This window comes from Typopeltis vanoorti, chromosome 25, assembly GCF_054136105.1.
Source record: "Typopeltis vanoorti isolate ZY-2024b chromosome 25, IOZ_Tvanoo_1.0, whole genome shotgun sequence".
Classification (NCBI taxonomy): Eukaryota; Metazoa; Arthropoda; class Arachnida; order Uropygi; family Thelyphonidae; genus Typopeltis; species Typopeltis vanoorti.
In genome coordinates this window covers 53,914,414-53,937,252 of record NC_143573.1, presented here as the reverse complement: position 1 = coordinate 53,937,252, position 22,839 = coordinate 53,914,414, and the positions used below count along the sequence as shown (strand labels likewise).

General features: G+C 36.5%; 1 protein-coding gene across 3 annotated transcripts in view; it reads right to left on the bottom strand.

The window, feature by feature from the left end:
• Positions 1-22,839, bottom strand: part of LOC150092751 (short transient receptor potential channel 4-like) — a 443,103-nt gene that overhangs the window by 155,553 nt on the left and 264,711 nt on the right. For all 3 annotated transcript variants that reach the window (XM_090414697.1, XM_090414698.1, XM_090414699.1), the window contains one exon: positions 2,630-2,735. In XM_090414697.1, the coding sequence (XP_090270823.1) occupies positions 2,630-2,735 (106 nt within the window). The remainder of the gene's footprint in view (positions 1-2,629; positions 2,736-22,839) is intronic.

Here is a 22,839-nt window from a genome sequence, read left to right as displayed (position 1 = left end):
ATATCTAGAGCTCGTTGCTCAAAGTTTTCCATGTAAAAGTTAGCTATTGGGGGAAAAAGTGGTGAGCCCATGGCCATACCTTCTTTTTGTAGGTAAAAATTGTTTTGCCACACAAAATACCTGGAGCGGTGTACGTGGGCAAAGAGGGCCATGATGTCAGGCAGAAATATGTTCTGTAGGAGAATAATAGTATCATTGATCGGGACATTGGTGAAAAGGGCAGTTATGTCAAAGCAGACTAATAAATCTTGGTCGTTGAGTGATGTTTTTGATTTTATTTATAAAAAGTTGTGTATTTTTTATGTAGGAGGGGGGAATGACCTACCAATTCCTTTAGTGTGGTCACTAATTGCTTGGCCAAGTGGTAATTCGGGCTGTCGATTCCTTCAGCTATCAGATATAGTGGTGTGTTTGTTTTGTGTATTTTTGGCAGGCCATAAATTCTGGGAGCACAGGCATAATGAGGTATTAGTTTTTTGGTTATTTCTTCTGGCCATGTTTCTTCTGAACCATAATCTTTGTCTTGCTAGGATTGAGTTGAAGTCCTCTGTTATTACTGGTCTTGTTAACTTTGTCAAGAATTAGTCCTAGTTCTTCCATGTCATTGCAAAGGAGTACTATATCATCAGCGTACCTCAGATTACTGATCAATCTACCTCCTATCCTAATTCCTGTCCTGAGCTCATCCAATGCTTCATGCATGATGTCCTCTGCATATATACTAAACAAGTGAAGAGAAAGTAAACATCCTTGCCTAACTCCTTTTCCAACTTGAAGCCAGTCAGTCAATCCAACACCTGTTCTTACTGTGGCTTCTTGCTCCCTATACATGTTGGCTATCAACCTGATAGTGTGTTGAGGAAAACCCATTCTTTTCATTACTTCCCACAGTTTCACATGCTCAACACAGTCAAAAGCTTTAGAGCAGTCTAAGAAACACATTACCAGAGGGAGTCTGAATTCTTTATATTTTTCTATGATCTATCTAAGGCAAAAGATCTGATATCTGGTGTGCTTAACTGTCTTAAAACTTGCTTGTTCCTCAGGCATCTCTGCCTCAACTTTGGCCTCAATCCTATTAAGCATGATCTTCAATAAAATTTTGCTTGCATGAGACATTAAACTGATAGTTCTATAATTCTTGCATGCCTTCATATCACCTTTCTTATGTAGTGGTATGAAAACCAACTTCTTCCAGTCTCTAGGCCATGTTCCTGTCTCCCATATCCTTGTAATAAATCTATGAAACACTCTTATCCCTCTGTCCCCTGTGGCCTTAATTAACTCTGCTGGGATTTCATCTGCACCTGGAGCCTTATTGCTGTTAAGCTGCTTAAATGCTCTTTCAACTTCATGCCTAAGTGGAGGAGGTTCCAAATTAAAATTTTCCTGGTGAGAGGGCTCCACATTTTCTTTATCCACTCTGCTGTACAGTTCCTCACAGTATTCTTTTCACCTGTTTTCGATTTCAAACTCTTCTGTTAGTAATGCTCCATTCCTGTCATTGATGACATTCAATTTAGGCTTAAACTAGTGATTTAAGTCACAAACTAAATAAAACATCTTTTTATAATTGTGCCTCCTCATCTGGAACTCTATTTCTTCACATTTATTAGTATAGAACTTTTCCTTGTCCTGCTTGCAGACTCTTCTGACTTCTCTATGTAATATTTCGTATTCTTCAGTCCCTGTTTGGTAATTAGATTGTATAAAATCAACTTTTTTGAGATAAATAATCAAAAAGATCTGCATGGTCATCTGAAATAGAAAAGCAGTAGAAGCAGCAAATGAAGGAAACAAAGTGAGGAACAGTGAGGAAACAATGTGCACTGCCACTCACAAACTGTAGTGTGCGAGTGGCAGTGTACATCATTAACTTTTGTTTAAGGGTTCAGATGTTCATGAAATGGATGTGGAAGACTTTTTTTTTTGTACAGAATTTTTTTTTCTGGCTTTTTTTTGTAGGTGTTTTATTGTTCTCTGTAATTTTTGTAGCACTTCTTTTGTTTTTTAATTTTTTTAAATTTCTTTCTTTTTATGGATGCTGTTCTGCTGCACTGCCAATATCATTCTTTGTTTTCTTTAAACCTGTAAAAACAATGAGTAGCTAGTTAACATCCACACAGTTCAGTTTCTTTCATTCTATTTATGTGCTATGTCCTTTTTTTTTTTTTCCCTTTGAGAAGCAGTTCCTCATACTGTTCCCATGGAGTGTAATATCAAGATTTTCATGAAATATATAAATGGGATCCTGATTTAGGCAGAGTTGATATTATAAAAAACATATCACTCATACAAAAAAAATATGCTAAAAATATAACAATAAAGTAATAAAGCCTGGTTGGCTGAGTGGCTAGCGTATCTGCTCTTCAGCCAAAAGGCTGTGAGTTCGAATTCCACTGTGGGTATGGATACTTGCGATTGTCTGTAAAAATACTAGTGGTGGTAGTCGGTGGCAGATGGCATTGGTGTAGATGATCAAGGAGGAGTGGTGGAGATGGAGAGTTGTGGAGTAGGTGCCCTCCCTCGATGAGTCTTTGGACTCCCTGGAGGTGTTATGTAATAATAATATATTTTAACAAAGAATGTACAATTAGGAAAACAGTTCAGGAAATTTAAAGACACTTACCAGTTCCATAAAGATGTGGAATAACGCCTGAATCCTTGTATAGCAATTTGTTTTACTTCAACCCAAATGAAGCCCATCACATGTGCTATTATCGGCAGTTCTAATCCTAGAATATTTATATCATCAGGAAAACCAAATGAAACTATATGAAAAATTCCTTTCATTAAATTTAAAAATATAATAATAATATCCACGCATTTAAATATGAGTTATAATATAAAGGTCAGAAAAAATACTTCACAAGAAATAATAATAATAATATTATTATTATTATTATGTTCACATCTCTTTGGAATATGAAGACTTGTGGAAGACTCATAATAACCATTATTACAATACCCATCACACTCCTCCTTGAACCAATTTACTGACAAAGAGCACTTCAACTGCCTCTGGTAACCAATTCCACCAACTCACCACTTTCCAAGAAACAACTCTAATCCTCGAACACTTTCTAATCACATTCATACACATATTTCCAGGAGTGTATCCTTTTCCTCTCCCTTATTGTCATCATCTACTAAAAGGAGTTCTTATTCAAGTCCTATATTTTCTGCCCAGTTTCTAACAAACCTTCAATCTATCCTGAAAAGGAGCATTCCATAGACCTGGCACTCATTTTCTCTGGATCCTCTCTGGTTCTTCTGCTTCCCCTAGAAACCTAATGACCAGACCTTGGCACAGTAGTCTAGATGGTGTCAAAGCCTCATAAAGAGGAATAATAACTTCCTTAACTATGCTTCTCAGCATGTTCATTAACCTCCAGGTAACCTATAACGAATTCTAACCACATGCCTACACTCTATCCTTATAGGAAGCATTCCACAGACCTGTCACTATGCTTATCCCTCATCTTTTCTGGATCCTATCTAGCACTTTCACCTCCTCAAGAAATCCAGATGATCAGGTCTAAGTATACAGTAGTGCAGAAGGTTTCAAAGCCTTATAAACAAAAAGATAATAACACCCTTAACTATGCTTCTCAGCATGCTCATTAGCATCCAGATAATCCCATGAGTAATACTGGATAATGAACTGTAAAATTCATCTTCTAAGCATAAACCCCTGTCTATAGTCACTCCAAATCCTTAGCTGCATCAATTCCTTCCAGTTCAATTCTATCAATGTAATGCACAGCACAATCTTTTCATCCCACAGTGCATATTGATACACTTTGATACATTAAAATTATAACCTTTCCTTTTCTCCATGTTATCAACCTATTTGAATTATCCTGTAGGAACTCCCCAGCCCTCGCCACATTCCTTTCACTAGCTATTGCTCTACTAGTTTTGTATCATCAGCAAACAACTGGATATTTTTCTTTAAATCATTTCCTGCATCATTTTTTAAATTAAGGGGATATTAAATCCCACATTGTTTTAAAACCGAATAAGAAACTCAAAGATCGGAATCAAAGAGTTTCATGCCGAATATAGTATAGTAAACTATAAAAGTATTGGCGACTACTAGCGTGAGCTAAAGCACGTAGTTCAAAGTACGTAGTACAAACTAGGGCAACTCATAGCAAAGGTGAGTAAAGCTCTGATCACTTTAGCTCATGCTAGTAGTCGCCGATACTTTTATAGTTTACTATACTATACTATATTCAGCATGAACCTCTTTGATTCCAATCACTGAGTTTCTTAAAACAATGGTTTTAAGAAAGTCAATCAGTTTTAAAACAATGTGTGATTTAATATCCCCTTAATTTAAATAATGTTTACATCGCCGAAATGAAGCCTATTGGCTCTTTATAATTAAGTAACTTAATGGTGCACCTTTTTGACAATTCGTATAGCAAGGTATATAAGTTCTTTTCTTGGTATTACTTTGGCCTAGCTACTCACCGATGAGACCCCAATGAGGGTTGAAACCGGTGCGGGGCGGATCTGGCTTTGAGAGACTCCACTTGGAGGTAGGTTTTTGCCTGTCTCTGAGTGGGGCCACCGCTGAGATTATGGCTCTGCTTGGTGGTGGGGTGAGCCTGCCACTGGGTAGAGCCAATGCTGAGAAGTTCTTCTGGGTGATAGGGTGAGCCTGTCACTGAGTGGAACAACGCTGATTTGGGCGATCTTTCGGGATTGTCTTATTTTTAGAGACCGCTTCACTTATACAAAAGGTTGAAACTGGTCTGGGTAGTGACCTCCCACCATAATGTATAATATCATACATCTCCTAGGAGATGTGTTTTACATTGTGGGAAATATTAAGAATAGTGATCAGAGCTTTACTCACCTTTGCTACGAGTTGCCCTAGTTTGTACTACGTACTTTGAACTACACATGCTTTAACTCACACTAGTAGTCGCCGATACTTTTATAGTTTACTATACTATATTCGGCATGAAACGTTTTGATTCCGATCTTTGAGTTTCTTATTTGGTTTTAAAACAACGTGGGATTTAATATCCCCTTAATTTAAATAATGTTTACATTGCCGAAATGAAGCCTATTGGCTCTTTATCTTTATAATTAAGTAATTTCCTGCATCATTAATGTACAAATTAAAGAGCAGTGGGCAAAGTAAAGGCCTATGTGGCACACTCTTAGTCATCCACTTTCTACTACTGTTCAATGTCTATGCCCATCACTCTTCACTCTTTTATGCATATCTCCAGCTTCATATCACATTTACTTTGATTTGCTTAACAGTGTAACATTCTATGTCATCCTTCTAATTGCTTTTTCATTTAGCAGGAAGATATATATAGTCCAGCAACATTATTGTATATGATTGCATAGTCATTTCAATTTATCAAACCCCAAACCTTCAATATATATCCTGAAAAAGAATATTCCATAGACCTGTTACTCATCTTCACTGGAGCCTTTCTGACTCTACTGCTTTCCCAAGAAACCTAGATGATCAGATCTCACATTTTATTATAAAATAAAGAGTAAATTACCAGAAAAACCTACCTTTAACATCATAGAATGTTAAAGAATGAAATTCTCTTACCATAGAATCATCATACTCTCTCATTCTCCTTATGCTCCCTCTATATCATATCTTCTTTTCTATACCACTAGCCAGATGTTTCTTGAGTCATTCAGACAAAGGTTTTGTCCTATCAAAAGCCTTTATGCAATCCCACTATCTTTCATTACTCCTCTATCATTTCCATCTTAGACTGTTTCTTTCATACCATTACTTATACTCTGTTCACTGTGTTCACCTCCATCACTTTACTTTCATTACAATTTTAATAATGCTCACATTTTCCTGAATTGTCATTCACCATTTTACTATTATGTTTTTTACTCTCCTAACATTTTTGGAACACACTTTCAAAACACTTCCAACCTATTCACTAACCAGACTCACTTTCCTTCCACAAATCATTTGTTCTTCAATACAGCATCCCAAACATAAACACTGAAGCAAACAAAGACCATCATGTTAAATTCTCTCTTGCCTTTTGTTCTGTTATGCATTCGCACCATATTGAACAATATACAATACATAAGTAAACAACTTTTTTTTTTTTTTTACTGTGTATGAAATTTTTACTTTACATGTGAAATTTCACAATGTTAGTTACACAGAGCAGTTATAAAACTGCTCTCTGCTCTTTTTGAAGATACCAAGGCATCTTTAAATTATAGTATAACCAAGTGGAAAAACTTCCAACAACTATGCTCTCTGCTCTCTATATATAACTGCCCCAAAATATTTCATGCAAAAACTTTTGTTTGCATGTGCTTGGTAAAATAAGGTCTGGATTAAATTATGAAGGAAGTATAGTGTGGAGCAGCAATGATCATTTACACAAGTTAAAAGAGCACTCTGGGAAAGGTGACATGGTAAATGAGGAAAGAGTAAGTACAGCATTACTACTCAGTATGAACTGTTATATTATGACTTTTATTCACACAACTGAAACACTGCCAAAAAAAAAAGAAAAAAGAAGAAGATATCATTCAAACAACAATTAACAATTTGACTGGTGATATAGTGCAATTCAGATTCTGTCCAATAATCTGAGAATAGTCCATTAGGTATATCATAAATTATGGACTGTTCCAAGTAATGCCATTTTGTGGAGATAATACATGTTAACTCATTAATGTTTATTGCAAATAGTTAGATACGTCTTTGAAATTTCACCAAGTGCATCGATAACAGCTGGGATGACTTTGGTATGTTTAAGACAAAGCTGACCAACTTTGATTGCCAGAATTAGATGTGTAGTATTTTTTCCCCATTTTTTTGGTGTTTATGTTGTTATCACTGGGGTAATACAATGTACATAATCCAAACTTGTCGACATTCAATGATTGCGATGTAAATTTTATTGTGTTCCAAAGGCTGATGATTTCGTATTCTCAAGTCCTAGAAAATTTTTGCTGTTTCATTTTCCAATAATGTCATGATTTTATGCTGCCACCACTTGTCATATGTAGAAAAATCATATATTTTACATATATGATCGTGGCGTGTACATACAATTCATTGCAGTAAAATTCTATGCAGAAAATTCATCACGGGAAAATGAATCACGTAAAAAGTTCATTGTTGGGAAAATTAACCATTTGGAAAATTAATCACACAAAAACTCATCATGAGAAAATTCTTTGCATGAAAATTTGAAATCTATGGTTATGTCATTCCCATATATGAAAAAAATAAATATTTTATGTATTATTTATTATTTCGACTATATTCAGCATTTTGATATTTTTTATTCTGTATAAAGTTAATAATATTCTTTCTTACTTAGTTACTACAGGCTCTGTAGATGGAATATCAATTTTTACAAAACTGGGATTGGATGGTTAAGGAGAAAGGGTACCATATTTAAGAATATTTAGGGATAATAGTTATTTTAAACTAATATTTATAGTTAACTATTTACATATTCCTATTAAGAATAATTAGGAAGAAAAGGCACAATATTTAAGAATATTTATTCTTCTAACTGTTCACTATTAGACATCCATCCAGGTGTGACATATTTTTTATCTGAACTAATTCAGAAGGTGACATGTTTCAGTTATTGTATACACATGTATTCTGAAAAATCAATGCACTTTTCGTTGCATAGTAATCTTGTGCACTTCTATCATTTGCAAAGCTAGTTTAACATGTTGACTGCTGTATGCAACAAGTGTGCCTCACACATACATTTTCTGCTAGCACCATGTGATATGTATCTGTTTCACAGGTTAACTTGTCATTATTCCGCAATGAATAATAACAAGTACCTGGATGGCTCAGTCGGTAGAGCATTAGGCTTTTAGCCTAAGGGTCCAGGGTTCAAGTCCCTGTTCGGGCGAAGTTTTTTTTTGCTGGCCCGGTTGGCCGAGTGGGTAGCGTATCTGCACTCCAGCCAAAAGGCTGCAGGTTCGAACCCTACCATGGGCATGGATGTTTGTGATTGTCTGTGAAAGCACGAGTGGTGGTAGTCAGTGGTAGATGACGTTGGTCAGATGATGAAGGTTGGTGGAGTAGTGAGATAAAGAGTTGATGCCCTCCCTCGATGAGTCTTTGGACTCCCTGGAGGTGTGATATAATAATAATAATAATAATAATAATAATAATAATGAAATAGCAGTGTTTCATTATTATGAAACACTGCTATTTCATTATTACACAGCAGCTATTTGAATGCATGGATTGTATATAAGCAAGGCCTGGTGCACTAGAAACCATGCGTGTCATATTGAATAAATATCTAAATAAAAACAAAAAATTGTTTTCACAGTGTGGTTAAATGAAATAATCACTAGAATAACATAATATCAAGATTCAGCACAGTGGCCTGTGGAGATGGAAAAAAATTAGTATCGTGGCAGTTAACGTGTTAAGATCATAGGTGCACTTTTGAGTAATTATATTAAAGAAACAGATAATATAATTACATAAATACTATGTAATTATGTTATGTCATATTATATCCAATACTAGTATTTTATGACACTAAGAAATTTTACATTTTATATTTAGTCTTCTTTACTGAAAAAATAAAAAAATAAAAATTAATAAAAATATATATATATATATGTAAGTGGGTGGTCTGAAAAGTTCTCGGCCTAACAATGAAAAAACAAATTCATAATTTCAAAATTATTTTTATTTGTCAACATAATCTCCCGTAAGACTAATACATTTATTCCAGCTATGCTCCAGTGCCATTATCACGTCTCTGTAGTAGTTCTCAGTAAGATCTGCAAAATACTCCTCTACAGCTGCAATCACCTCTTGATTTGAAGAAAACGCTGACCAGTGAGGAAGATTTTTTTTTTTTTAGTTTTAGGAAGAGATAGAAGTCAGAGGGAGCGAAATCTGGGGAATAGGATGGATGTTCCACTAATTCATAGTGCAGATCCTTTAATTTTCCCATTGCCAAAGCACCTTTGTGGGCATGTGCATTGTCCTGATGAAAGATAATTTTTTCTTCTGCAAACCGGGTCTTTTTGCACAAATTTTTTGTCTAGTCTGATTAAAAAATCGGAATAATATTCTCCAGTTATTGTTTTACCCTTTTCAAGATAATTAATAAACAGAATACCTTTAGCATCCCAAAACACCGATGCCACGACCTTGTCTTCTTTGGTGCCAACTGGTTTCTGTCCACTGTTTTGACTGCTGTTTGGATTCTGGTGTGTAATGATGAATCCAAGTCTCATCCATGGTAATAAATTGATGCACAAAATCAGTTTTATTCTTGTTAAAACGCTCCAAGCACTGCTCAGAGATTTTCATGCAAGTGCGTTTTTGATCTGCACGGCACCCATCTTGCGCAAAGCTTTTTTATTTGCAATTCTTCATGCAAAATATATCCATATATCCAACACGTTCTTTTGAAATGCCTATAGTCTCAGCAATTTCATGCACTTTGACTTGCTGGTCATCCAATACCATATTGTGTACTGATCAATGATTTCTGGTGTGCTTACACTTTTTGGACGTCCTTCATGTAGATCATCTTCAAGGCTGGTACGGCAACGTTTAAACTCGGAAGCCCATGTCTTAATTGACGAAAATGAAGGAGAAGAGTGCCCATAAACTTTTATGAACTTCGAATGAATTTCTTTTGCTGTTAAACCCCTTTTTACAAAGAATTTTATAACCGCATAATACTCAATTTTATCCATTTCAAGGAATACAGACAATACTTTTGCTTCAGACAACTGTATAAAACAAACTACTTTGTAGAATGACTTGTAATTTCACACCGATGCTTATGATAGATGTACCAACTTAGAAAAAAAAAATCTTGCCGATAGTGCTGTCATTTATGGTTGAGGTCGAGAACGTTTCAGACCACCCATGTATATGGATGCTCTCAAAGTGAAATACATAATTACTACCCTTGTGAACCATTCAAAAATAAAATGTAATCAGAAATATCATGTCATTAACAACCAACTACATAGCATATCCCTCTTCCACCAATGAGCTGTGGATTCAAAATTTGCAATAGACATGGGTATTTGTAATTGTTATTAGGTGAGAGATGAATTTCTTCATCTGAAAATACTAGTATTGGAGGAAAAGTAAAAGACTAATATTGCAGCCACAGATGGAAATTTAGCTTATGCTGATTTACATTATTATGATAGCATTTACATACTTTTATTATAATTTTCTTTAATATAATTATTCAAAAGTGCACTTATGATCTTAAACTAGCTCTAGTTCTGTAAATGATAACAGGGTACAACAGATCTTTCTTATGCAGGAAAAGTGGAGTCATTTTCAAAATACATGGGTATTCAATAACATCTTCTGAATTAGTTCAGATAAAATGTGTGCGTGTGTATATATATATATATATATATATATATATGAAACGTACTATTAACTCGGGGTTGGGATATGTTCATTTTTTAAATGAACATTTTTTAGAAAGCCAACACACACAGACAGATATTTGCATGCGTCCTCCCATCACCATCCAGCGCAAAAGTTGGGTATTATATCAACTCTAGCGAATCGTGCAAGATCTGTACTGTCAGATGAAGAAGAACTAAAAAAGGAACTACAACATCTTAAATGGACCTTTAAAAACAATGGCTACTCTCTAAAAAGTATTAACAACCAATTATCCCGCCACCAACGTAACAACATAGAGACACAGGACGACTCCAAAGGTCATATCGTCTTGCCATATATCAGCACACTATCCAAAAAGCTGAGCAGAATTCTAAAGAAGTTTAACATAAAAACGTGCTTCTCGACTCTGCCAAAAATAAGATCACGCTTCAACAACTATAAACAACCTCACAACCTTCTACAATTCCCAGGTGTATACAAGGTCACTTGTGAATGCGGAAAGCCTTACTATGGACAGACAGAAAAATCTATCTTACTACGTCTCGAAGAGCATCAGAGAGACATTGCCTATAAGAGAACCAGAGCTACTGCTCTGTCGGGCCATGTCCTGCTTTCAATAAACACGAACAACGAAGGCCACCAACATGAAATAGATTGGACATTGACTTCAAACCTACACATCAGCCATGATGAAATAGAGCGCCGCATTGTAGAGTCAAGGGAAATCACCTTAGACCCTTTTCATTTGAATAATAATCTTAGCTATAATTTGGCAGACTCTTTCAACTCTACTATTAGATACTGGAGATCGCGTGATTCCACACACGCACAGGTGTACAACAATAGAACTTTAACTCGGACTGTAGTTCAAGCTCATAACTGTAATTTACAGTCGAATATTATGGCTTTATAGTTGTATAGCTTTAGAGTGTGTCAATGTTAATTTAAGTGTCTTTTATTGTCTTTCTATGTTCTTATCGCCTGAAGAAGTCATTTTTGACGAAACATGTTGCGTTTTTTTCAAATAAATGTCATTGTGTTATAATTCTCGGGTTTAAGTCAGTTAATTTAAAAAATGAATATATATATATATATATATATAAAGGGTGTCCCAAAATTCACACAAGGAATAATTTTGATAGAAAACACAGGTTTTTAATTAAAAATTGTAATTTCTTATTGATTCATAAAGTATACAGTATAGGGTTATGCATGGAATAGCATATTGAGTAAATGGCTTCCACGACTTTGCTGGCACATACACACTCTTTTGTTGAAATTTTCCATGCCCGTTTTGCATAAATGTGGCTGAATTTCGTTGATACAGTGCTCAATTTCCTCCTTCAAGGCTTGGGTGGTCGTGGGCTTGTTGGCATAAACCTTAGACTTAAAAAAACCCCAAAGAAAAAAGTCCAACGGCATAAAGTCACATGATCTGGGCGGCCAATTCTGATCACCAAAACGGGAAATTACATGACCAGGAAATGACTCTCATGCAGTAATTGAATTGTTTCTCGGGCTGTATGGCATGTGGCACCGTCTTGTTGAAACCACATGTCGTCCACATCCATATCTTGCAATTTAGGCAAGATATGGATGTGGATTATCATGTCACGATAGCGATGTGGATTACGATGTCACGATAAAAAACTGGATTATCATGTCACAATAGCGAGCATCATTAACTGTTATTGCCCTACCAGCTGCATTTTCGAAGAAGAATGGACCGATGATGCCTCCAGCCCAAAATCCGCACCAAACAATGACACGTTGTGGATGCATTTGTTTCTCAACAATCACTCGTGGATTTTCTGAACCCCAAATGCAACAATTTTGTCGATTAACGAAGCCCTCAAGATGAAAATGAGCCTCATCGCTGAAGATGATTTTGTTCGAAAAATAAGCATCCACTTGTTGTTGTTCCATAATCCATTCAACGAACTCTCGTCGCTGTGTGTGGTCAGTAGGCTTCAGTTCTTGAGTCAATTGAACTTTGTAAGCATAAAGATGCAAATCTTTCGTGAGAATACGCTGTAGAGAGCTTCTCGAAATGCCCAATTCAAGACCACAGTGCTGAATTGATGTTCCTGGACTCTCAGTAACACTCTCACGAACTGCTTCGATGTTTTCTGTTGAACGACTTGTTGAAGGACGGCCAGAGTGTATAAGATCACTAATTGATCCAGTTTCCTTGAATTTTTTAATTAATCTTTTCGCAGTTGATGAAGTTAAATCACTATTCCGACCATATTTTGTACGAAAATTGCGAACTGTAGCTGCCAAACCTTCATTATTTTTAAAATATTGCTCAACAATGAAAATGTGTTGTTCTTTCGTGTAGCGCTCCATTTTTAATACCCCTGAACTGTCAGCTGTCACGCTCTCTTTTTTCTCGTTGGCAACACTTTACCGCACAAATGGCACTAAAAAATTAGTCTGAAATATGGTGTCCTTTCTCCTTTAACCACTCTATTCTAGTTTTGTAAATATTAATACTACATCAACAGAACTTGTAGTTTCTAAGTAAGAAAGAATATTATTATTATTATTATTTTTATTATTATTATTCAGGCCTCCATGTAGTCAAAAGACTCATCGTAGGAGGTCTTTCCTAAGAAACACAAAGTCTATCAAGACTCATCGAGGGGAGGTCCCTCCCTGAGAAACACAAAGTCTATCATACCACTCCTTAAACTCACTGACCGTTCTTGCTCTCACAACTCCATCAGGCAATGCATTCCATGGTTCAACCACCCTCCATGCAAAGAAACCACTCCTCACCCTCTTGCAAACAGTTTTTATAACTTTTTAAGACAAAACAGAAATTAGGAGACTCACTGATCCATAAAGTATTACTTTCACTGTATAAGAATAAAAATATTATGAAAATCTAATTAAAATCTAAACAAATAATACACAAATACATAAAAAAAAACTATATTTTGTGAGATTTATCTTGCACTGAATTTATTTTTCATATATCGTTATTGATGCAATATCATTTCAGTTTTCTAGCGAATAATATTTTCAGCAAATGTTTTGTGTGATGAGTTTTCAATGTGATGAATTTTCCTCAATGAATTTTCCAACAATGAATTGTCTGTGAACTGATCACGGCAGTATTAATAATTAGTTTTGCCTATCTTGCTGCAGGCACTGATCAAATGTTCTATAGTTTCATTTTTCTGATCCCATAATTGGTATTTACTGTTATTACTGATGCTCTCAATTTTTGCTTTGATTGAATTAGTTTGTAATGCCTGTTTTCTTGAGTGGTTAAAATAAAACTGTTTCTTTTTTACTATATCCATATTGCTGGCCTGGTTGGCTGAGTGGTTAGTGTATCTGCAGCCAAAAGGCTTTGGGTTTGAATCCCAGCGTAGACATGAATGTTTGTGATTGTCTGTGAAAATACTGCTGATGACCGTAGTTGCATTTTGTCATATAGTAATGGAGAGCTGTAGAGTAGGTGTCCTCCTCTTGACGAGTCTTTGGAGTCCTTGGACCACATCCTGGTCATGTCAATTTTTCCTTCAGTGCCTTGCAGAAATTAGCCATGAAAGGGTTTATTTTTCTAGCACATATATACATATATTGGTTATTTTGCTGTTCTTCTTCTTCTTTTTTTTTTTTTGGGGGGGTAATTGGATTTATTTCCTATTATTTTAGGCCTTCTTATCAAATAGTTTGGGGCACTTAATCAGTGCTATTATCGGTGTAATTTTTTAAACCAGTTTCTTCTTATTCAACAATTTGTCTCACTTACAGCAGACCCCATCTGCCTTGGTAGATACTTCTTGGCAAACTTTGATTGACAGAACTAGATATTTAGTAATTTTTTCCCATTTTTTTTGTTGTTGATGCAGTCATTAATTTTCAAGTTTTGTGGTCCAATTTGTCCATGTCTTTTGTCCAATCTACTATGCCAGCTGTTTATTGGATAACTGTTACAGTCCAAGAGTTCACTGCTCAAATTAGAGTAGTATTAAAATTCTTCCAAGCCTCCATGGATTCTGAAGACTCATTGTAGGAGGCCAAACACTTACAGACTACAACAATCATACCTTGCTTTGCACACATTCAATGTTGAAGCCCTCTCATCATTCACTTCAGCAATGCATTCTACTTGTTCACTATCCACAGCAAAAAATCCGTTTTTCACTTCTTTATTCACATGACCCTTATACATCAATAATTTCCCCTGTATCTATTTATTAGGCTCCTCTCACCATCTCAATTATATCACCCCTTCTCATCCTATTCACCAACCTCTGAAGACCACATTCCCTCAATCTGTCCTCATAGTCAATATTCCAGAGTCCTGAGACAGTCTTAGTTATTCACCTCTGCACTCTCTCCAATGTTTTCCTATCCCCAATATAGCCAAGTGACAATCTATGCACATAAATCTAAATGAGGCTAAATTAGCACTTTATCCATACATGTCAGCATTCTTTGCATTATACCTGCAATTTTCTGGGTAACTCTTATAACTTTCACAATGTGTCCCTTAAACTTCAGTTCCTTATCCACCAAGATGCCCAGATCCCTTGCTTCCTCCCCCTCCTGCAGCAAGGTTCCTCCGATGTGGTAAAACCTCCTTCCATCTTCTCTGGCCAAAGTTGCACAACTTTACACTTACCAACATTGAAATGGCATCCCCATTCTTCAGCCAAAGCGCACCAACCTATTCAAATCCTCTTGTAACAACAACATATAAGAATTTCTTGACAATGCTCTTCTTAATTTAGGATCATCAGCAAACAACTGCATATCTCCTTTTGCACCTTGAAATATATCACTGATATATATATATATATATATATATATATATATATATATATATATATATATATATATATAAGTTAAACAACAGTGATTTAATGCTTTAGCAAAATCCAAACAAAATCAAACGCTTTAGCAAAATCCAAACAAAATCAAACGCTTTAGCAAAATCCAAACAAATCACTGTATAAGCATTTCCCCCATCCAATACACTAGTCATCCTCTTGTTCCACCTGCAGCAACTAAAGTCAGCCTTCCATATTCACTCTTTCTTCTATTTCTTTCTTCTTCTTCTAATATTGGTATTATTATTATACAAATTAAGTGAATATTGAATCCAACATTATTTTATAACCGAATATATAGAAACTACAAGAGTTTCATGCTGAATATAGAAACTATAAAAGTTTCGGCAGATCCAAGCATAAGCAACCTTTCAGGAGAGGGGCAACTAGTGGTGACCCCTTTCCATAACTTACACTTACCAACATTGCTAAAAGGATTCTATAGGATTAATTCAGATGATATTTTTGAGATCAGGACTGGTGGTGGGAGAACTAGGGGACACCCATGGAAGCTGGGCAAGAGCGTGGTTAGCAGGGGTGTTAGAGCTGGGTTCTTTACTTTTAGAGTGGTAAATGAGTGGAATAAGCTGCCAGAGTCTGTTGTGGGTGCTATGACAGTGAGCGAGTTCAAGGCAAGGTATGATAGATACTGTGATAATGTTGAACAGCTGTGTGAACATGATGTTTAGGACCTCCCTCGATGAGTCTAAAGACTCCTGGAGTAGCCCGTGGTAATAATAATAATAATAATAATAATAATGCATAGCATCATATATGTCCGCAAGGAGATGTGCTTTGCATTATGGAGAATACTAAGGAAAGTGATCAGAACTTACTCCACCTTTGCCACGAGTTGCCCCTATCCTGAAAGGTTGCTTATGCTTGGATCTGCCGAAACTTTTATAGTTTCTATATTCGGCACGAAACTCTTGTATAGTTTCTATATATTTGGCTTTGAAATAATGTTGGATTCAATATCTACTTAATTTGTATAATTTTGCATTGCCAAAGTGAAGCCTTTTGGCTCTTTATTTGTAATTCTTGGTACCTTTTAAGATGTGACACCTTTTGGCAACTCGTATGGGAAAGTATGAGTTCTGCATCACTTCAACCTGGGTATTTTATTTTACATCTGGGTCTGGCTCCCATTAATGTGCTTTTGTGCAGAAGTGGACTATTTCCTGGAGGTATGAGAGGCTCTGCTTGGGGTAGCTTTTGCCTGTCTCTGAGTGGGGCCACCACTGAGATTATGGCTCTGTCTGGTGGTGGGGTGAGCCTGCCACAGGGTATAGCCAATGCTAAGAAGTTCTTCTTGGTGACAGGGTGAGCCTGTCACTGAGTGGAACAACGCTGAGTTGGACGGTCCTTCGGTCACTCGTAGGGAGTGGTATGGGGGATCACCTAATTTTTAGAGAGGTCTTTACTTAAACACACCTCAACAAAGATTGAAACTAGTCTGGGTAGTGACCTCTTCCCATAATGCATCATATATGTCTGCAAAGAGATGTGCTTTGCATTATGGAGAATACTAAGGAAAGTGATCAAAATTTACTCCAACTTTGCCAAGAGTTGCCCCTATCCTGAAAGGTTGCTTACGCTTGGATCTGCTGAAACTTTTATTCTGGAAAATTCTTGAGAGAATATAAAAGCTAAATATCAGAAAGGCTACAAAATATTCTGAAGACTATTGAAGAAACTTAGAAATGAAGGAAAGAGTAATATAAAAGGAATCAGAGATAATGAAAACTGAAGGTAAATAAAGAAATCTTATATGTTTGGAGTAATTATTTTGAAAGACAGGTAAATGAAACAAGAAGTGACAGAAGAGTGGCAGGAAATATTCAAAAGTAAAGTAACCAAGAGTATATATCGATACTTAAGGTAGAAAAAACCATTGCAAACTTGAAATGTAGGTAGGAAGTAGATATTATTCAGCCAGAAATGCTCAAGTATAAAGGTACATTTTAGAGTGGCTCATATTGCATAATTCCAAAGGCCTAGTTAGAAGGTCCAGGTGATTATAGTAAAGCTTCTCAACTCCTCTAAAGATCCCCTTCTACCCTTGGCCCACCCAAGGATATACCAAATCCAGTGCAACTGCAATTTATCTTACATAAGGAACAGGACATACAATTCCAGTAAGAAAATAAAACTACCACATTAAATTCCTTAATTATGGAAAATCATCAAAGGTGTAAAATGAATGAATAAAGCAAGCAAGTATGCAATCTTGAAGAAGAAAGAATTATGGAGGTAGCATGAAATGAGTGGTAATAATCATTTGATCATTATTAATGAAATAATATTTTGATTATAACTCTGTCAGAAGTAAAATAGTAATAAATAATAAAATAATTGAACAAATTAATAATTTTAAATACTCAGGCTGTAAACTATCTTACATAAATGAAATAGATATTGATTTAAAGATGATAAACTTTATAAAAATCACTGGAGTAATTAATAGAACCTTTAAACCTAACTACATACAAAAACACAAGACTTAATCTACAAAACAATAGCCAAAACTACACTATTATATGGAAGTGAGATATGGACCTTTGGAGAAAGAGATATATATACAGAGAATTCAGGCAGTAGAAATGAAATTCCTTAGAAAAACAGAAAAACTAACCCTATCAAATAAAAAAAGAAATAGTGAAATAATTAATAGTCTTAAAATTAATTCCATAACAGACTCAATGATTAAATATAGGAAAAACTGGCTACACCATATAGCAAAAATATAGAGAGAAAGTTTACCAAAAAAGATCTTAACATATAAGCCTAGAGGAACAAGGAATAGGGGAAGACTATGAAGAAGATGGACTGAGTCCGGAACAGGACACTTGGCCTAGAACCTGGATAGGAAAAAGAAGAAGTAGAATATTTTGTTTATTTGAGTAATAGTCATTTGAGGAATACAAAGACAAGCTAGGAAGATGACTCTCTTTGTAAGGACAACAAAAAAAAATTGCACTGTGAGCAGCAATTAGCCAATGAGGCCAAAAAAAAAAAAAAAATCTCAGAGAGTTAATGAACGGTTCATCAGGATATTATTTTCTCATTATTATTATTATTATTACCCAAAGAACTCATAGAATCAAAGACTCATCTGGGAGGTCCTTTTGTCACACACACACAGCTCATCATACCGTGTCTTAAACACGCTCAAACCCCCTGCAGACACCACACTCTCTGGCAAGGCATTCCAATCATTTACAACTCTGCACGAAAAAATCCTGCTTCTCACTTCGCACTCATAAGTATGATGCCATGCAGAAATTGAGTATGGAGATGACATAAGAGCAAGAAGGGCAGATGGTGAGTGAGGGGTATATGAGAAATTAATTAAATGGTATTAATATACCAACAGAACTTGATAGCACACCACCACTTCTTGAGGGAATATTCTAGTAAGTTAATGGCATCCCTGACATACTGAAAATAAATGTCCTGCAATGAAGCAAGTCCTAAAGATGTGAAAAGAAAGCAAAATAAGAACTAAGGATTTGAATTAAAAGCCACACTATGTGCCTGCCAACATGGCAAAGAAAAACTTGTTTTGCTAATCTTTCCTCTCCCTTTATGTATAAGTGACCATACTACCTGAGATTAGCTATGCTAACACATTTCTGGATGCTGACAGTGGCAAGTTCTTTCCTAATATCCTCGTTTATTAATATGATATTGCCATTGATGCCATCTGTTCATGCCCCTAATCTTTCTCGGGACTCTCATATCGCGGTCTCTAGTCTTATGTTTTAATTCTCACCCAGCTCTCAGATCCACAAGTTAAAATCGACTTGAACACTGTCCTGTATATAGCTAATTTAGTGTTTTGGCTAATTTCTCTCTTATTCCATATAAATTTATTCAGTCTACTGCCTACCATACCAGCTTTGTTAATTCTGTTGTCTATTTCCATATTTAATACACTATCTTCACTAAAAATCATACCTAAGTAGCTGAAATTTTTTACTTGTTCTATAGGTTCTCCATTCACAATGCAGTTGATATTTTCAATGTTTCTGCCTATTTTCATTGTCTTTGTCTTTTTAATGCTGACCTTCATACCATATCTACTACAACAGTTCTTCAATTTAGTCAGGGAATCTTGCAGACTTGTAGTGGATTTATTTAGAAGTATAACATCGTCTGCATAAAGCAAAGAGCTGAGATTAACATCTCCAATTTTGATATCAGGTTTAATGCCACTTTCCTTCACAATATGATCCATATAGATAATGAATAACAGAGGGGATAACGTACATCCTTGTCTACCACCAGATTTAATATTAACCATGTTCCTGTGCTTCCTTCAATTCTAACTGCTGACTTACAACTCAAATGAAGACTAAGTATTCCTTGATATAAGCCCATTGACACCATATAACTGTAGCATTTTAAACAGCTCCTCTCTCACTCTTGGCACGTTGTCATTATTATTATTATTATTATTACGGGCAACTCCCGGGAGTCATTAGACTCATCGAGGGAGGCCCCAAATCATATTCATCACAACTATTCGACATTCATACAGTATATATCATACCTCGCCTTCAACTCATTCACTGTCACAGCATCCGCCACAGACTCTGAGAGCGCATTCCACTCATTCACCACTCTAAAAGTAAAGAACCCAGCTCTAACACCTTTACTAACCACACTTTTGCCCAGTTTCCATGAATGTCGCCGTCAGCCCACAACCAGCTCTGTTCTCAAAAATATCTTCTGAATTAATTTTATAGAAACCCTTCAGTAATTTGAATGTCTCAATCATATCTCCCCTCCTCCGCCTATCAACCAATTTTTGGAACCCACAAATCCTCAACCTGTTCTCATAAGGTTCATTCCACAGACCTGCTATCATCTTGGTCACTCGCCTCTGGATCCTCTCCACCTCCTCCCCATCAAGAAGAAACCTAGGTGACCAAATCTGGGCACAGTAGTCGAGATGGGGTCTTATCAAAGCTCGATACAGAGGAACAATAACCATAACCTGCTTGCCTCTGCTTGTCAACGTATTCTTCAGCAACCAAGTGATTTGATGAGCTGATTTGGCCACTTTTGCAATGTGCCCCCTAAACTTCACCTCCTTATCCACCAACATTCCTAAATCTCATGCCTCATCAATTTCCTGGAGTACAGTTCCACCAATGTAGTAATATGCTGCTAATCTTTTCAACCCAAAATGTATAACCTTACATTTTGCCACATTAAATCGACATCCATTCACCTTAGCCCAGACCTCCAATCTATGCAAATCATCTTGCAAAATTTTGACGTCATCCGCATTCACTATTGCCCTACCCAACTTTGCATCATCCACAAACAAATGAACTGTTCCTCTCAGATCCTTTCCTATATCATTAATGAACAAATTAAACAGCAGTGGTCCAAGAACAGATCCTTGTGGCACACCACTAGTCACAAGCCGTCTTGTGGACTCTACTCCTGAATAAACCACTCTCTGATATCTCTCCGTCAACCACCCTCCTATCCATCTCACCAACCCTATATCCATCACCATATGCTGCAATTTACTGATTAGAATTCCATGTGGTATCCTGTCAAAGGCCTTAGCAAGGTCCAGTAGAATCACTGTAAACCCATTACCCTTATCCAGTTCAGCTGTCACTGTGTTATAATACGTGAGCAAGTTACTGAGGCATTACCTACCCTTTACAAAACCATGCTGTCCCCGATACAGTATCCTATTTTCTTCTATCCAATCTTGTATTTTCCTCTTGACTATTTTCTCCAAGACCTTGATAATGATTCCTGTTATGCTGATTGACCGGTAATTTTCAACAGCAGCCTTGGAACCACCTTTATGCAGCAGAACTATTTTCCACTCTTTCCATCCCCCCTTGGGACTGACCCAGACCCGAGGCTCAAATTAAACAAAATGGTCAAGGGCACTGACAATTCTTTAGCCGCTTCACGTACGACATGAGCTGGCATACCATCCAATCCCACAGATGTATTGACATTGAGGTTCTGTAATAGACTAGTTACCTCTACTTCATTCATCACAATTCCAGCATAAGCTGTTGGTTCTTCCATTCCTGCAATGTCACCACCTGGATGATATACTTTTGCAAAGTGCTCGCTCAGTAATTCCACTATATCGACTGATTCGGTTACCTCCCTACCCTCAGCATTTTTTAAGATTATTCTACTATGAACATTTTTCCTTTTACTTGCAACATATTGAAAAAACTGTTTGGGATTCTCTTTAGCCTGCATGGCCAATTTTCTTTCGTAATCCGTTTTTGCTTTTCTTACCACCCTTGTTACCATTCTGGCCTGAGCTTTATACTGTTCCTGCACCTACTGGTCACCTTTCTCCTTAAATTCCCTCCACAATTGTTTCTTTTTTTGCAGCTCAAGCTTAATAGTGTTATTCATCCATTTAACCCCTACTTGATTTATTATTCGGACTCTTGGTATACAGTCAACCATTGCCTCCTGCAAACACTTCTTAACCACCTCCCATACACTATCAACATCCTGCCCTTGCAGTTTTACATGCCATGGCACTGAGCCAAGCACACACCTAAGCTTGTCATACTTACCAGCCCAGTAATTCCACATGTACCCTGTCTTAATTGTAAATTCCACTCCTTTAGCCACCTCTCAAGTCATGACCTTATGGTCACTCTCACCAATTGGTGGCAACATGGTCATGTTCGTTACAGCCACATTCTCAGTTGCAATTACTAGGTCAAGCACTCTCTGCCCCCTGGTATTTTCCACTACATGCTGCCACAGATAGTTGTCCCTTAATAACCGCATAAAATCCAATTCCTTCCTCCCATGTGCCTTCTCCTCTTTCCAGTCAATGTTACCATAATTGAAATCACCCATAATAATTACCCTCCTTCCACTCATTTCTTCTATTTGCCTATGGATACTATCCCCACCATCTATTCCATCACCTGGTCTATAGTATACTTTGTATACTTCGTTCTGCTAGATTCTATCTCACACCAAACAGCCTCAAATGTGCTCTTTTCTCTATCCTGCAGTTCAACTTCTATACTCCTTTGCTACAAGTCATCAGCTATCATCAATAACACTCCTTCCCCCTTTTTATTCACCCTGTCACTCCTGAACATACTATACCTGTCGCATTGAATCCCACTAGCTTTATCATCTTCTGTCAGCCATGTTTCACTAATACCAACAACCTTGGCCTGGAAGTGCCAACCAAGGCCAAAAACTCTTTCTTCTTGTTACTAATACTCCTGGCATTAGTGTACATGAATTGCAGAAGCCCATTTGTCCCATCCCTACTTTGATGCCTTATACTAATTATCCCATTCTGATTTGTTGTCCTTTGTACTCGCTCATTGTCATATGCCTTTTCCAGATACAAAACTTAAATACAGATCTTTGTCATATTCCCATGATTTCTCAACTATCTGTCATAAAGTGAAAATCTGATTCCTGACAGTCTCTATTTGGCCTGAATCCAACTTGTTCTTCACCAAGCTTTTTTCCACAATCCTTCTCAACCGTTTCTCCATACTTGACATATACAAGTAAGTTGGCAGGCTTAGATGTTGGACA